Here is an 18,984-nt window from a genome sequence, read left to right on the forward strand (position 1 = left end):
GATGTCACAACCACGGAGGTCTCCCCTGAAGAGCTGGGGTTCCAAGTTCCACGCTGGGTAACCTCCACAGGGGAGCTCGCACCAGGAGGATGAGCTCCCATTACATCTGGTTTGAAAACTAGTGGAGTTTCTTTCTGGAAGAGCTGGAAGACGACTGTGGGAAACCGAGACTCTTCTTAAAGGGCTTGCACACGAACTCACTCACTCCAAGTCCCAGCACAGAGGCAGCAACTTAAAAAGCATCTGGGTAATACAAGGAGATTCACTGACTAATTTTAGGGTGTGTGCCAGAGGGACATGGATTTGGTACAAGTTTCTCCTAGGACAAAAACGCTGGCAAGAGCCTGCTTTTTTATTCTCCTCGCACCTAGTTGGCCTGGCACTGGTGGCACGTCTGTCACCTCTCCATCAATCTAGCGAACACCATGAACTCTGCTCCTACATCCCCCTGAGAACTGCCCTGCCCAGCACTCCTTCAAAGCATCTCCCATTCCCAGAGGCAAGCACCAGCACACCTGTAAGATAGCAGCCAGTCACACTGGGGGCCAGCTCCACACATCAGTATGCCCAAAGCAGTCCCAGCCAGCCAAGGACAAGCTCCATCCACTAGGATGTCCATGAAGTCGACAGTCATAGCAGAGCCACCCAGCCAGTGGGCCTTGGGGCCAAATACACCCACAGCAATAATGGCTCAACCACAGTAGAAGGACCACGCAGGGGATACCCCTAGAGCACTTGGCCCTGGTGACAGGGCTTTAAATGGAAAAGAAAAGGCCATAGCCAGAGACAAAAGAATTATGGAACAACAACCAAAAAAATCTCACTGGTAAAAGCAAACATACAGTAAAGGTAGTGTATTAAGTATTAAAACTATCTTTATAAAGAATTAGTTTAAGCAATTCACAAAATTTTAAAATGCACAACATGACATCAAAAACAAAATATGGGGGGGGGTGACAGAAATGTAGCACATTTAGAATGCCCTCAAACCTAAGTGACCATCAATTTAAACAGACTACTATAAATGTAGGTGTTACATATGAACCTCATGGTTTACCAAAAACCTAACAAGATACACAAAAAATAAAGAAAAGGAAATACAAAGGATTATGAGATGACTACAAATAATTAATTAAACAGCAACAAACTGGACAACCTAGAAGAAATGGATAAATTCCTGCTGCTGCTGCCGCCAAGTCGCTTCAGTCGTGTCCGACTCTGTGAGATCCCATAGACGGCAGCCCACCAGGCTCCCCCGTCCCTGGGATTCTCCAGGCAAGAACACTGGAGTGGGTTGCCATTTCCTCCTCCAATGCATGAAAGTGAAAAGTGAAAGGGAAGTCGCTCAGTCGTGTCCAACTCTTCTCGACCCCATGGTCTGCAGCCTACCAGGCTCCTCCGTCCATGGGATTTTCCAGGCAAGAGTACTGGAGTGGGGTGCCATTGCCTTCTCCAGGATAAATTCCTAGAAGCATACAATTTCCCAAGACTGAATGAAAAATAAATAGAAAATCTGAACAGACCAATCACTAGTAATGAAATCGAGTCAGTAATCAAACAATTCCCAACAAACAAAAATGTAGCACAAGAAGGCTTCACAGGTGACTTTTATCAAACATTTAAAGAAGAGTTAACAACTATCCTCAAACTATTACAAAAAACTGAAGCAGGAATCCTTCCAAATCCAAGGAAGGATGCAAAGAGGTCAGCATCTCCCCACTACCAATATCAGATAAAGATATTTCTAAAAAGAGAAAATTACAGGCCAACACCAATGATAAAGAGAGATGCAAAACCCAACAAAATATTGGTAAAGAAAAATCAACAGTACATTAAAATGATCATACATCATAACCAAGTGGGACTTATCCTAAGGATGCAAGAATGGTTTAATATCTTCAAATCAATCAATACACTATACTATCAAATTAAAGGATAAATATCACATGATCATGTCAATAGGCACAGAAAAAGCATCTGAAAAAATTCAGCCTCCATTTACGACACAGACTCCACAGAAAGTGAACACAGAAGGAACATGCCTCAATATAATAAAGGCTATATATGACAAACTCACAATTAACATAATAAGCAACAATGAAAGGCTGAAAGCTTTTTCTCTAAGATTAGGAATAAGACAAGAATGCCTACTCTCACCATTTTTTTTTCAACATAGTATTAGAAGTCCTAACCACAGAAACCAGACAGGAAAAAGAGATAAAATGCATCCAAATTGGAAATGAAGAAATAAAAGTCACTATTTGCCAATGACATAACACTACATATATAGAACAGCCTAAAGATTCCAACAAAAAACTATCAGAATAAATGAATTCAGTAAAGTTGCAGGATACAGAAATCAATTGTATTTCCACACACTAATAATGTTCTAAAAGAAAAATCAAGAAACAAGCCCATTTACTATCAAATCACAAAGGATAAAATACCTAGGAATAAAATAACTAAGGAGATGAAAACCTGCATTCTGAAACCTATTGGACACAGATGAAAGAAACGGAAGACAACACAAATAAATGGAAAGGTACGCCTTGCACATAGACTGGAAGGATTAATATTGTTCATACATCCCAAAGCAATCTGCAGATTCAATGCAATTTCTATCAAAATATCAATGGCATTTTTCACAGAACTTTAATACATAATCCTAAAATCTATTGGAACTTCAAAGACACCAAGCAGCCAAAGCATCTTAAGAAAGGTGAACAAAGCTGCAAGTATTGTGGGCCCTGATTTCAAAGTATATTATAAAGCTATAGTAATCAAAACTGCATCTTAATAGTACAAAAATAGACACATGGATCAATGAAATAGAAAAGAGAGTTCAGAATTAAGCCCACGCTTATATACCATCAATTAATTTGTGACAAAGGAACCAAGAATATACATTGAGGCAAAGAAGCCCCTTCAATAAAAGCTACTTGTGAAAGAAGAAAAATGGACTACTTACCAATACAACATATAAAAGTCAACTCAAAATGGATTAAAGATTTAAATGTAAACCCTAAAACCATAAAATACAAGGGGAAAAAATACAGGCAATATATATGCTCTTTGACATGGGTCTTAGCAATATTTTTTTTTGGCTCTGTCTCCTGAAAGACTGATCTGTCTTTCAGGATCAATGAGATAGAAAGGAGAGTTCAGAATTGTCACTGTGCTTATTTAACTTATATGCAGAGTACATTACACAAAATGCCAGGCTGGATGAAGCACAAGCTGGAATCAAGATTGCCAGAAGAAATATCAACAACCTCAAATATGCAGATGACACCATCCTAATGGCAGAAAGCAAAGAGGAACTAAAAAGCCGCTTGATGAAGGTGAAAGAGGAGAATGAAAAAGCTGGCTTAAAATTCAACATTCAAAAACTAAGATCATGACATCCAGCCCCACTACTTCATGGCAAATAGATGGGGAAACAATGGAAACAGTGACAGACTTTATTTTCTTGGGCTCCAAAATCACTGTGGACAGTGACTGCAGCTACAAAATTAAAAGAGGCTTGCTTCTTGGAAGAAAAGCTATGACCAACCTAGACAGCATATTAAAAAGCAGAGACATTACTTTGCAGACAAAGGTCCATATAGTCAAAGCTATGGTTTTTCTAGTAGTTGTGCCCATATGTGAGAGCTGGACAATAAAAAAAGCTGAGCAACAAAGAATTGATGCTTTTGAATTGATGCTGTGGTGTTGGAGAAGACTCTTGAGAGTCCCTTGGACTGCAAGAAGATCAAACCAATCTTAAAGAAAATTAACGCTGAATATTCATTGAACATCAATTCAACATTCATTGATGCTGAAGTTCCAGTACTATGGCCACCTGATATGAAGGGCCAACTCACTGGCAAAGACCATGATGCTGGGAAAGACTGAAGGCAGGAGGAGAAGGTAACAACAGAGGACGAGATGGTTAGGTGGCATCACTGATTCAACAGACATGAGTCTGAGCAAACTCTGGGAAACAGTGACGGACAGGGAAGCCTGGCATGCATGGGTCAAAAAGAGTCAGACAGGGCTGAGGGACTGAACAACAACAACTCCTCAGGGAAGCTCAAGAATAGCAAAAATCAACAAATGGAAATCCATCAAATTAAACAGCTTTAGCACAGTGAAGGAAATCATCAATAAAACAAAAAGGAAGCCTACAGAGTGAATGGGAGAAGATATTTGCAAATGATATACCTGATAAGGGATTAATAACCAAAATATACAAAGAAGTTACACTCAAAATCAAAAACACTAAACGACCTAATTAAAAATTAGGCAGAGGACATGAATAGACATTTTCCCAAGAAAGACATTCAGATGACCAACAGACACAGGAAAAGATGCTCAAAGAAATGCAAATCAAAACCACAATGACACATTGCTGCATACCTGTTAGAATAGCTATTAGCAAAAAGACAACAAAAAAATTGGTGAGGATGTAACAAAAGGAAACTCTCAGGCACTACTGGTAGGAATGTAAATTGGTACAGCTACTATGAGAAATAGTATTTAAGTTCTTCAGAAAATTAAAACTAGAATTACCATATGATCCAGCAATTCCATTTATAATTAGTTATTCAAAGAAAATGAAAACACTAATTAGAAAAGACATATGCACCCCTATTTTCATTGCAGCACTATTTACAGTAGCCAAGGTAGGAAAGTGAAATGTCCACTGACGAATGAATAGATAAAGAGGATGTGGTATATATACACTGTGGACTATGATTCAGCCATAAAAAAGAGTGACACCTTGTCATTTGTGACAATATGGATGAAACTAGAGGGTATTACGCTAATTAAAATAAGTCAGACAAATACCATATGATTTCACTCATATACTGAATCTAAAAAACAAAACAAAATAAAATAGATACAGACTCACAGATACAGAGAACCCGGCAGTCATCAGAACAGAGGGGAGTGCAGCAGAACAGGTAAAGGGGATTAAGACATACTAACTTAGAGTTATAAACTAAATAAGTCATGGGCATATAATATACAGCATAGGGAACATACTTGATAATATTCCAATAACTGTGTATGGTGACAGATGGTTACCAGACTTATTGTGGTGATAAATTCATAAGGTACACAAATGTTGAATCACTATGCTGTACAACTAAAATTAATGTAATACTCTATTTGACCTATACTTCAATTAAATTTTTAAAAAGAATATAAATCATCATATTATCTATAACTTAAGATAAGGAGGATAAACCATGACTGAGTATAAAGGGCATCAAAAGGATTACTTGATTCTGTTTGGTCCAATCTGAACGGAGAATCCTAATGTTTTGGAATAGATCTAAAGGACCACCCAACTAAGCAGAATCCAACAGACCATTTAAAAATACAATGTTCATCTATAACATATACAAAAAGTATATATATATATATATTCAATATATATTTAAATATTTATCCATTTATTTTATACATATGAGAGAGAATGTAAGCACACAAGTGCTTTTCTGACACCTTATTCAAATATGTTGAGTCTATTTTCCTCCAATTTTATGTGGTTAGAACACTTTTATTTTGCAAATTTTAGAAAATAAAACAAAATTATTTAAGGTTTTTTTTCAGTACTCTAACAACTCCTCTCATCCCTCTCCATGTATGCCATCCCTCTTTTCAAGAATGAAGGCTAATTCTCTCCCTTTGAATATCCACTGATTTTTTTTTTTTTGGCTGCAGCTGGGTCTTAGTTGTGTCATGTGGTATCTAGTTCCCTGACCAGGGATCAAACCTGCGTCCCCTGAATTGGGAGTGTGGAGGTCTTAGCCACTGGACCACCAAGGAAGTCCCTCCTAAAACGGTCATTAAATTCTGTCTCAAAAATTGTCTCAGATTAATCTGGAATAAATATGACTTGTTTTCTCAAAAATTTCTTCTTGTTCTCAGGGTTAATGGCTCGCATAGCACATGCTTAAGATCATCCTTAATCTTAACAACCCCCTGCATGGCCTTCAGTGGTCATGAGCCAGGAGGTGAAGACAGACCTACATCTTTATGCTCACTCTTTCACTGTCTAACCGTGTTGCAATTTTAATAAGATTGCAATTATTCAAGCAATCTATGTCAAATGGCATCAAATATTCAACATGACATTGCCAACAAAGTAGTTTTAGCAGGATCCATTGATTTGGATGATCAGAAAGTTTTTGTGAGCAAGGTACTGAATGACAGAATGAAGTCTCATAACTCCAATGGAGGCTAGGTTCCAAAACCACAGGCAAGATGACAATCATCATGATCAAACTACCAAAGAATGTTCCTTTTATCACTCATAAACTACAACAGACATAGCTTTCTGTATTCAATTACACTAAAGCTTGAGATGTCAAAGTTAGTAAAAAGGGGAAAGAAAAGGAAAGTCAATCAATGTGTACACATTAGGACAGGCTTCCCTGGTGGCTCAGCGGTAAAGAAATCACCTGCTGAGGGACAGACGTGGATTCAATCCCTGGGTCAGGAAAATCCCCTGAAGAAGGAAATAGCAACCCACTCCAGTATTCTCACCTGGGAAATCTCATAGACAGAAGAACATGACAGGCTACAGTCCATGGGGTCACAAAGGGTCAGACAAGACTGAGCAACTGAGCACATTATTAGCAAATAAGGTACGGATCAAGTATTCTAAAGGGATCCTGATTGCCTAAGAGTTTCATACATTCTGTTTTAATGTTAAACATCTATAACCTTAATGTAGGTTAATGAGTTTGTTTTAAATTGTGCTGAATAAACAAGATGGGCGAGGAGAGGAGCATCAACTTGGAGAGCCTGGGGAATACTGGGTACATTCACAATTCAGCAGAAAGTGAAATGCATACGACGCAACTGTGGGCTTCCCTGGTGGCTCAGCAGTAAAGAACTGTAAAGGAATAAAGTAAAGGAATGTGACAATTTTAACTGATCTCCATGGGCTGGAAGTAATGGTAAATTGTTTCATAATATTTAATTCATAAGAAAAAACTTGAGTACTAGGATTATAGTGAGGGTGTATAGAAATTAGCGGGAAATTAACCATACTGTATCCGCCAATGGTTATGCAACTACCTGTTCTGTTTCTTTAATGTAACTACTATAAAAAGGGAACTAACTGTGGATAAGAGAAGCAATTTCAGGAGAATAAAGTATTTACTTGCAACTTGTACTTTGGCTTTTGAGAGTACTAAAATGTGAATATTCTTGACTGCCTTGGAAATGAGGTGACAGTATGGCCTTATGCTAAGCATCAAGGCTCTTTTAGTCTAGTAAAGTAGATTTGAATCAGGGCTCTGTAATATCCTTAGCTATGTGATCTTGGGGAAATTGCATAATCCTTCTTCAACTAGGAAATAAAGATAATACAAGCTCACACCATTGTTCATGAGGATTAAAGAAATAATGTATATGAAGCCTTTAATTACAGTATTTATAACAGAATAGGCAGTCAATAAATGATGAAATGAAATTCTAATTTGCTCAGCTGTATCTGACTCTTTGCGACCTCATGGACTGTAGCCCACTAGGCTCTTCTATCCATGGGATTTCCCAGGCAAGAATACTGGAGTGGGTTGCCATTTTCTTCTCCAGGCGATCTCTCTGACCCAGGGATCACACCCAGGTCTCTTGCACTGCAGGCAGATTCTTTATCATTTGAGGCACCAGGGAAGCCCTAATAAATTATAGCTACTATTAGTTATTATTATGCTTTACACTGGCCTTGAAACTAATGTCATCATCTGTTTATTTATTCCTATTTATTCTGGAAGAAAAAATGGATATTCTTTTTTAAATCTTTTGATAAGTTTAACTTTGATGCTACTGAAACTTACAGTATTACTTGGGTTACAACCCTTAATAAGTGTTGAGCTTGTGACTGAGAGTAGTATTAATAACTTCATTTTATTATATTTTAAAATATGACACCTTAATACATTCAGCACTCCTTGGTATTTCACATATTGTTATAGAGAGAGTTTAAGGCAGAATGAAAAGCACACACATAATCACTCAGAGACCTCGGGTCTGGCCCCATTTTGCTGTTACTTAACTATAAAACCCTGGAAAAATCACCTATTCATTTAAGGCCTCTATTTTCTCACCTGCTAAAGACTGAGTTTCCTCTTTAAAAGTTTACACTCTTGAGAGAGGTGGGAATGGAGATTTACTGTTTAAGGGCCACAGAGTTTCAGTCCAGGATGATGAGAGGATTCTGGAAATGGACCGTTGGTAGTTGTTCACAGAAATGTGAATGTAATTAATGCCACCAAATGGCTATATAGCCATAAAAATGGCTAAAGCAGTAAATTTTAGGATATATTTTACCATAATAAAGAATTTTACAACCAGTGCTCTGTATCCCTTAAATCACTCATTCACCCCCTCATTCACTGAAATATTTATTAAGTGCTTATTATAAACCAAGCACTGTGGTAAGCAATACAAACAAGACTTAGAGCAGAGTGGGAAAAACAGACACCTGTCCACTTAAGTGCTATAAACTATCAGAGGCTTCATAAAAGGGACTGCAGTAGAAGTTACAAAAGGAGGAGTCCATTACATCTGAGAGGGTTGGAAAAATCTTTTTAAGAAAGACCAAGTAGCTGAGTGTTAAAAGAACAGCATGTGGATGATATGCATGACTAGAACTGTTCCTGCTCTCATAGTTAACTCCCATACTTAACTTTTGAATCTTTATGAGTAGAACAGGACGATTCTCTGACAGTAAACACTAGAAGTATCTATTAATCCAAGATGGTTAAAGGTTCAAATTTAGTAATCCCTTTCTTCATTATCACCAAAGAAAGAGGCTTGGGCCAGAGGGTGGAGGCAGGGGGGTGGTGTTTGGAATTCAAAAGCCACTACATTAATCTCCAAGCAAACCACATCAACATTAGAATGACAATAAAAGCTACATGGGTTTTCACTGCTAATTCAGGTAGACACTAAAGGGAAAAAAGTCCATCTATAAAGACTCAATGTTGTCTATACAAGAAGTAGAAGGACAGCATAATGGGTCTTATTATAGCACTAAAATATGGTATTATCTGAATAGCTTGCTTAGAGAAAGTGAATGACTCATTTAGGGCACCATTAAATAAGTGATTGTATCAGTGCAGCAAACAGTGCCCTGTGAGAGTTCAGACCCTTCAAATGGGGGAGTAATTTACTTTCAGGGAGCACCTTTGCTTTCACTGGGAATTGGGACTATAAACAAACTTACAGTTTCATTATTGTGTTTTCTAAAAGCTGTTTGGTTTAAAATAAACTAATCTTCTAGAGCCCTTGAAATTCTAAACACATTAAAAATAAAGAAAGAGACCAGTTAAATATTTCAGTTATAAATGTCAAAAAAGGAAAAAAAAGGAAAGAGGTGTTAGAAGGTCTATATGAAACATGGAACGGGGAGGCATTTCCTCTTAAAATAAAAATATTCATTAGGTGGCAGTTAATAAAGCCCTGTCAAAAGGAAATAAATGCAAAGGCTTAAGACCCAGAAAAGGTGAGAATAACCATTACTAACATTTATTAATGTCTACTTGTAGCTCTACGAGGAGAGAAAATCCCCTTAGCAGATGAGGGTACAGTAAGACATACTTTTTGTTACACATTTTGGCTCAGATCAAGGGGTCAGCCAGCAACTGAGATCCAGACTGCTTTCCAGACTTAGTATCTGTTTAGTATCTGTTATTAGTAATTTTCTATGACTACTCAAGGTATCTGTTATTAGTAATTCTCTATGATTAGTTGTTAGCCTACGTACCACAGATCTGGTTTGTTTTTAAAAAAAAAAAAAAAAACAGAAGTACAAGAGGTATAAAGTAGCATACAAAAACAGTATGAGGCAGTAAGAATAACTGGAAATGAGGACTCAGGGAGCCTGAGTACACACAGCAGTTCTGCCATCAAAGAAGCCAGGGACGATGTTAAGTCATTTACTTGTTTTTAGCTTTATTTGAGTACTTTTTTTTTCTTTTAATATTTACTTATTTGGCTGTGCCAGGTTTTATTTGTGGCATGGGGGACCTTCAATCTTCACTGCAGCACATGGGATCTTTGGGTGCGGCAAGTGGGATATTCAGTTGCAGCATGTGGGATCTAGTTCCCTGACCAGGGGTCAGACCTGGGCCCCCTGCACTGCGAAGACAGTCTGAGCTACTGGGCCACCAGGAAAGTCCCTGGATTCTTAAAAAACAACATGTATGTATGGATTTATGTATTTAAGTAGAAGCACTATCTCAAACAAAAGTTTCCCTGGAAGCTTCCGTACACACAGAGAATATAACAGGGCCTCTCTGAATGAAGACAAAATGGAAGCCTGGAGTTCTGCCCAAATAACCCTCCTGTGTCCTGGGGGATACCTCAGCAGAACCCCTAGGCTATTCACTGTACTATTTAAAATCGCTGGAATAGATGAGTGGATGTTTCACATTCATACATTTCATGGACAGGAAAAGTTCAAAAAGATTTTGAAAGAACATAATATCAAAATAAATAAATTTAGGTTTGCTTCATGAAACTACTGCTGGCTGGAGAAAAAGATATTATAAACCAGTTTTAGGAAACACCTCCAGAATATCTCTCAAGGATATTCAAGTTCTAAAATTATACAACTTCTTCTACTCCTATTGTGAAAGAATTAACCAAAACCACTTTAGGTATCCAAGAAAGTATTTTACTATTGTATAAGTACATTAATAAAGTGCCTTAAAGCAATTAAATAAAACAAGGAGAAAATAAAGTTAAAATTTATGGTGGCTATACAATTCAACCTCAAAATGTACAACATCATTTTAAACATTGTTTTCATATAATTTCCCCCATACCTAAAAATAAGAACTATAAGCACCATCAATAATATAGTCCAAGCAATGCTTAACTTTCAGGAAACTAAACTGTTTCCTACTCTTTGCTCCTTCATACTCAGTATTCAGTTTCATCAAGCCACCCAGAGGTTGGTACAAACACTTGAGACCATCAAAGTAACACGAGGACATCTAGCTGGATAATGAGGTAAAGCTGTATTTCTAGGATTATGTAACCACCCTGAATCCAAAAAGCAATGTGGTCTATTCATTATTGCTCCAACTACTTTTTCTGGTGCCAGTTTAAAATTTCTAACTTATAAGAACATACAATATTCCGTTAGCTAAAGTAAAAGTTAAATATTCTTTAATAGTTCAAATATTTCTCTGCTAAAGAAAGTTTAAATATCCAAAGACCTCTATCTCTCAAATCACTAGACATTGGGTACCCCGAAAACTTTCTTAGAAGTTTCAACTTCATATTTCTCTCTAACTCCTGGCACTGCGTATAACGTATTTTAGGCAGATCTTAGACATATCTGTTAGCAAAAAGTTGAATCAGCTTTCTGGGAAGTCCATTCCAACTTTATTTTACTACATTCTAACTTCAAAGCAATTTTTCTTCAGAATACTTACTTTGTTGGGAAAAAGACACCACCAAGCATCATTTATAAAATTATAAACTCACAGTATCATCAAACTTTCTCTTTTCTGGGTAATAAAGATAATTCTATCAACTTTTATTCTAATACATTTTTCCAATTGCTAAAGTAACTACACTGTCTTCTGTATTCCTCTCCTGTAACATGAGGTTCGCTAAATGAAGCACAAAACAAGGTAGGAAACAGCTCTGGAAGTCTTCCTTTCTCACACTTCTGTTTCTATGCATTGACTTCTTAAAATAGCTATAAATGGGTAAGACTACACCTCTGGTGGTATAGTAAGTCACCACTTTCTTTTACCACTAAGGTATCCTTTAGATATAGATTCAGTGACTGAAGGATGCTCTGCACTGAAGCTGACCAGAAGGCCTCAGAAGGCAACAGCCTCAAGTCACATAACATTTAACCATATTAAAAAGAAGATAAAATTTACTCTGAAACTTCAGCCACATCCATCACTTAAAGCATGTTTGCACGCATGCGCATGCGCATACACACACACACACACACACACACGATTGGAAAACCCATAATCCAGCTCATACATTTATTCTTAGATATCTATCATAGAACCTTGGGCAATCACTTCTTTACAGAGTCCCTCCAACATCTTCTAGGTCTGTTTCCAAAGGGGCACCTGGAAAGCTCCAGAGCCTCCAACTTCTGTAACTTTCATTTGAAAAGAAGCTGGGTACATACAGGGTATGCTAAGTCACTTCAGTCGTGTCCGACTCTGTGCGACCCCACAGACGGCAGCCCACCAGGCTCCCCCGTCCCTGGGATTCTCCAGGCAAGAACACTGGAGTGGGTTGCCATCTGCTTCTCCAATGCATGAAAGTGAAAAGTGAAAGTGAAGTTGCTCAGTCGTGTCCGACTCTTAGCAACGCCATGGATCGCAGCCTAACAGGTTCCTCTGTCCATGGGATTTTCCAGGCAAGAGTACTGGAGTGGGGTGCCACTGCCTTCTCCACATACAGGGTAACCCGAGCTAACTCCTTGGCCTCCGTGAGTCAGCCTGAATCTGTCACTGCTGTCGTCCCTGGTGTCCTGAGGAATGTGAGTCCTGGCTACAACCTGTCCTCTCATCTCTCTGCTAACATCACTCTTCTAAAGGGGCTGCTGTCTCTGAGCACTCACACAAGGCTATGAAATGCAGGCAGCTTGACTACTCAGAACAATACTAAAACACAGTCTCTATTGAAAGCTCCTGGCTGTGCAACAAAGACAAGTCAGTTGTTCTATTCTTTGTTTTCAATACAGCCCTTAGGGCTTGTACATAAATGAAACAACCTTTTGACAAGAAGTCCTCCTCCTTTCTCACACATCGGGAAACAAACACATGACAAACATGGGAAGGGGTGCAGAGCAGAGGGGTGGGCTTGGCTTGAGGAGTTCACTTTAGAGGTCGATCCCAGTGGCAAAATCTAACTCTGAAGGCCTTTACTGCTTTTCATTTCCCAGCTGGCAATGTATCAAAACAAAATATATACAGCAACTTGTAGGGAAAGAGAAGCAGCACAAGAGGCAGGCTCAAGGGTGAGGGCAATTTCTTTCTTACAGTTTAAACCACTATGAAAGATGAAGCATACAGTATCAACAAGTACAGAAAATAAACCATATTTAGTAATATATATAAATATGCACCAATACACACAAAGCAAATACAGTGACAGGCCTTTCTTTTGGCTCCAGATTATACCTTTCATTTTATAATTTCATTCACAGAAAGAAATAGGAGCTTTTTAGTAACATAAAATGGTTTATCTTTATGCTGAACATGCAATATTCATAAAAATCAAATGCTTTCATTAGATTTAAGATTTTCTTCTTAAATTTAAATTTTTCCCACTATAGTTCCTGAGATCTCATTTCTATGCCATGACTGTTCACATCTGCATTTCAAATGCAAATGCAGACTCCACCACCTGATTTAGCAAGTCAGGGTGCATGCACACGGTAGTTCTCGTTTTCGGGCACCTTTGAAGACGGAGTGATATTTAATACTGAATGTAAGCAGTCTTTTCATCTTATACTGAAGAGTAATTGCTTCCCACTTTAGAACTATAGCATGAGTTATCATCTCCGACTTGTTCTCTAAGTGCATGGAAAAAATGACAAAGAACATGATGGGTTTACTCAAGGGAGTCGGATCTTTGCTAACTGCTAAGAAGAAATCACGGCCAGTCAGGCAAAGCACAGTGAGATACAGCATGAGAAATGACATGCATTTCTGTGCCCTGGTTTGTGGGAATCATTTCTATTACATGTCCTCAGAATGCAGAGGCTGAATTTTCCATGGTGTCAAACATACCAGATAAAAATTACAGCTGCACATAGATGACAGTGTTTATAATTGTACACATATTTGAAAGAAACTGTACGTACACAGCTGCTAAAATTTTTGTTTACAGAATTTAGTGAAGGTGGGAGACACAGAGTGATTTCCCTTAGGTTCTAGGAGCTGAAAAAACCGATGCTTTCAGGGTTGTCTGTTATCAAGTTGGGTTCGCATAGGCTGCCTCCTTACTCTGAAGATGAGATACAATAAAATCCTATCAGGTCTGACCCACAGTCAACCATTTCCTATACTTAGTATGCACAAAACAGAATAAGATGGTGAAAGTAGGAAGATGAAGCCCTATAAACAAACTATCTCATTTCTTCACTCTATACCACAGAAGAAACAAACAAATAAGAGAAAGCAAATGACATACATACACAGAGTTAAATCCAATTCAAATGTCATGATGTATAAATAAATATACAATGCATATGGAAAAGAAGAGTATTTAAATTCCATTCAATGCTACAAACATTTTTCTCATTAAAATATAAGCCCTTACCTTTGCTTGTCTCTTACTGGCTTCTCTTCTGGCTTCCCTTTCTTTCAGTCTTTTTTCCTACAAGAAGAGAGGGAAAATTAGCCACCTGTAAACTTATCTAGTAAGTGTAAATCTCACTACACATTCATAACAATTCTTCTTAAGCCAACCGGATAAGGCACATTTACCTTTCCATAGATATTTATTAAGTGTCTACTGTAAGATTGGTGTCAGTTTTCATAATCATTAAAGATGTGCCAAATATGTAATCAAATCACAGTTCACTTATTAGCTGTACAGTTTTAGGCAACTTACTCTCATTTTCTCACCCAAACAAGGAGATAACAGAAGCACACATTTCATAAAATTGGTATAAGAATTACATAAAATAACACAAATGCCTAGCACAATGTCTGACATATGACAGGTTCACAATGTTGGCTATTAAAATAAAAAGGAAGACATGTAGTAAAGACTATTTCCCTTCTCCTCTAAGAGTAGAATTTATAAAAGATGTAAAACCCTCATCCTTGGGGTTCTTAGAAAAGTGGCAGTATTTTTCTCAAAAGAAGAACAGAATATTATTCTTTTAAGCACTTTTTCTCATTGCTTTATAATTTCCCCATTAGTTTTCAATGCTCATAAAACAGGCAGAAAATGCAGTACCAACATTTTCAAAATAAGAATAACAGATATGTATAATAATAAAATTCAAAACAACAAAATGAAGCTAAAGTTGAAAAAAAATTTGTTTTAAATAGAATGCCTCTTTTCTTCTTCAAAAAATAGTGGTAAAACAATATAAATGCTAGTCTCAATCCAAAATCATAGCTAACAATATATAAATGTATTTCAAATACAATCAACTACCAGATCAATGTAAACAGTGAGCAAACAGCAAATAATTTTTTCATGAAGTAATATGAAACTGCAATCATGATTCCCTCTTACATTAAACATTCACTATTGTGAGAATTAACAAGTTTTTTCAGTCCGGACAATCTATCATTGTCAGTATTCTTTACACATGGCTTTCTGCAGATTCAAGAACCAAGTATAATACACACTTGAGAGACAGACTTGAGGTTGCTCTACAGCTCACAGCATTGAGAAGGGCAGGAAATTGCTACAATCCACACTATACACCCCACCTAGGTTTACAGACTCTTTTTTATTAAAAAGTTTCAAAGCAGGTTAGATCTAATTAATGCAAAGAGGAGGAAAGCCCACAGAACTTGCAGATTGAGTTTTCATAGCTTCAGACCACACAGCAGGAAAGATAAATTCTAAGTGAAACTAACAAAAATTCAAATTCAAATGGCAATTGTTCATGTGTCATACCCACTAAATAAATCTTGATGCTAAGTTATTCTTTTCTGAGATTATTATTCTTTTTTACACTAGTTTTGGAGAAAATGGCTATTACTTTGACTTCCAAATAAAACATACAACTAAAAGGGCAGGGAAAACTTAAACAATGTGCAGTTATACACGGAAATACTCTAAAGATTATCTGCAAGTTCCAGGATCAAGGTCAGAAGAAAAGATGAAGAAATCAACAAATCTGTTCATTGTTAAAGAGCTTAGTAAAGTGAGAGAAGCAGTAGTGTTCAGTTGCTTCTGTCATGTGTCAGTCTTTACGACCCCATGGACCATAGCCCACCAGGCTCCTCTGTCAATGGGATTTTCTGGACAAGAATACTGGAGCGGGTTGCCATGCTCTCCTCCAGAGGATCTTCCCGACTCAGGGATCGAACCCACATCTCCTGCATTGCACAGGATACCACTCTAATGGCAGAAAAGTGAGGAGGAACTGAAGAGTCTCTTTATGAAAGTGAAAAGGCTGGTTTAAAATTCAACACTGAAAAAAACGATCATGACATCCGGCCCCATAACTTCATGGCAAATAGAAAAGGGAAAAATGGAAGCAGTGACAGATTTCATTTTCCTGGGCTCCAAAAGCACTGTGGATGGTGACTGCAGCCATGAAATTCAAAGGCACTTGCTCCTTGGAAGAAAAGTTATGACAAATCTAGACAACATATTAAAAAGCAGAGATGTCACTTTGCCGACAAAAGTCTGTATAGTCAAAGCTACAGGTTTCCCAGTAGTCATGTATGGATGTTAAGAGTTGGACCGTAAAGAAGACTGAGCACAGAAGAACTGATGTTTTCGAACTAAGTGCTGGAAAAGACTCGAGAGTCCCTGTGACAGCAAGAACAAAGCAGTCAATCCTAAAGAAAATCAACCCTGAATATTCACTGGAAGCACTGTTGTTGAAGCTGCAATATTTTGGCCACCTGATGTAAAGGGCCAACTCACTGGAAAAAAACTCTGATGCTGGGAAAGACTGAGGGCAAGAGAAGGGGGAAACAGAGGATGAGATGGCTGGACTGCATCAATGACTCAATGGACATGATTTAAGCAAACCCGGAGATAGTGAAGAACAGAGAAGCCTGGGATGCTGCAGTTCATGGGGTCAGAAAGAGTCAGACATAGTGACTGAACAAAACAACAAAAACGATATGAATAGTTTTTAGCTTAACAACATGCTTTAGCCAAATGTTACGTTTCCTTTTATTATTAACAGTGGTCTGCTACTGTATGAGCTTCCCTGGAGGTTCAGATGGTAAAGAATCTGCCTGCAATGCCAGAGACCTGGGTTCAATCCCTGGTTGAGAAGATACCCTGGAGAAGGGAATAGCAACCCACACCAGTATTCTTGCCTGGAGAATCCCATGGACAGAGGAGCCTGACAAGCTACAGTCCATAGGATCACAAAGTGTCAGACATGACTGAGTGACTCACACATACATACTGCATGGGTAGGCTTCCCTGGCTCAGTGGTAAAGAACCAGCCTGCCAACGTAGGAGACAAAGGTTTGATCCTTGGGTTAGGAAGATCCCCTCAAAGAGGAAATGGAAACCCACTCCAGTATTCTTGCCTGGGAAACCCCATGAAGAGAAGAGCCTGGCAGACTACAGTCCATGGGGCTGCAAAAGAGTTGGGTGCAACTTAGCAACTAAACAACAACAACTGTATGGGTCTTTCATTCTAACAGGATTCGTTTGCTGATAGCATTTCATGTATTGGGTTGGTCAACAGCCAACGTTTTTTCCCATAAGATGGCTCAAGTAGCGCTTAGTTGTGTTTAACTTCACTCGAAACAATTTTTTTAGACTGAATTGTGATAGCTGTCATATCAGCATGCATTTATTAAAAAAAACTCACCAAAACTGGTGAGTAGTCATTTTAATATTGAAGATGGAAGAAAGCAAGCAATATTTTCATTCAGCATATGATTCCTCATCATTTTAAGAAAGGTAAAAATGTAAATGGAATGCAAAGAAAGATTTGTACAGTGGATAGAGAAGATGCTATGACTGATCAAACATGTCAAGAGTGGTTTATGAAGTTTTGTGTTACAGATTTCTTACTAGATAATATCTACAGTTGGGCAGACCACTTAAAGTTGATGGCAATCATATCAAAGCATTGAGAACACTCAACATTATTATTACAAGGGAGATACCTGACATACTCAAAATATCCAAACTAAATGCTGAAAATAATTTGTACCAGCTTGGTTATGTTAATCACTTTGATGTTTGGGTTCCACATAAGTGAAAAAAATCATTTAGACCGTATTTCCACATGTGATTTTATATTTAAACATAATAAAAAAGTTCCATTTTTAAAATAAATTGTGACAGCTGATGAGAAGTGGATACCGTACAATCACGTGGAACGAAAAAGACCATGGGGCAAACGAAATGAACCACCACCAGCCACACCAAAGGATAGTCAGTCTTCATCCAAAGAAGGTGATGCTGTGTATATGGTGGGATTGGAAGGGAGTCCTCTATTATGAGCTCCTTCTGGAAAACCGAACAGTTAATTCCAACAAGTACTACTCCCAATTGGACTAACGGAAGAAGCACTTGATGAAAAGTGTCTGGAATTAGTCAACACAAAATGCATAACCTTCCATCAGGATAATGCAAGATGTTTCTTTGATGACCAGGCAAAAACTTATACAGCTTGCTTGGGAAGTTCTGATTCATTCACGATATTCATCACACACTGCACCTTCCGACTTCCATTTATTTCGGTCTGTACAAAATTCTAATGGAAAAAATTTCAATTCCCTCTAAGACTGTAAAGGCACATAGAATAGTTCTTTGCTCAAAAATATAAAAAGTTTTGAGAAGACAGAATTATGAAGTTGTGTGAAAAATGGTAGAAGGTAGTGGAACAAAATGGTGACTACATTGTTCAATAAAGTTCTTGGTAAAAATGAAAAATGTGTCCTTAAACCTCACTTAAGAACAGAAGGAACTTTTTGGCCAACCCAATACATTATTTAATTTTTGCCTGTTTCCTGTGCAGAGAAACAGATAATTAAACACTTTTAACAGTCACACAAATTGCTATTGTAATTACTCAGTAACTGACCTTCTCCCAACACACCAGAGCATCAAAAAATGGCACTTCAAAGTTCCAAAGAATAACCTCAATATGGTCACATCAGAAAAACTCTCTCTAAACAAGTAAACACAATCTCTCTTTGGGGTTTTCCATCTAGTCACTGTAATCATAGCAGGAAAAAGCATATTAACAAATTTCCACTGAACTGCAGTATTAATTCATTACAGGCAATGAAGAATTCTTTAAATTTCAAAATTTAAATT

General features: G+C 37.7%; 1 protein-coding gene across 1 annotated transcript in view; it reads right to left on the bottom strand.

Annotated features, from left to right (window-relative positions):
• DDX10 (DEAD-box helicase 10) overlaps positions 1 to 18,984 on the bottom strand; it is a 313,415-nt gene that overhangs the window by 110,768 nt on the left and 183,663 nt on the right. The window contains exon 16 of the mRNA XM_070384255.1: positions 14,314 to 14,370. Within this exon, the coding sequence (XP_070240356.1) occupies positions 14,314 to 14,370 (57 nt within the window). The remainder of the gene's footprint in view (positions 1 to 14,313; positions 14,371 to 18,984) is intronic.

Source organism: Bos mutus, chromosome 15 (assembly GCF_027580195.1).
Source record: "Bos mutus isolate GX-2022 chromosome 15, NWIPB_WYAK_1.1, whole genome shotgun sequence".
NCBI classification, from domain to species: domain Eukaryota; kingdom Metazoa; phylum Chordata; class Mammalia; order Artiodactyla; family Bovidae; genus Bos; species Bos mutus.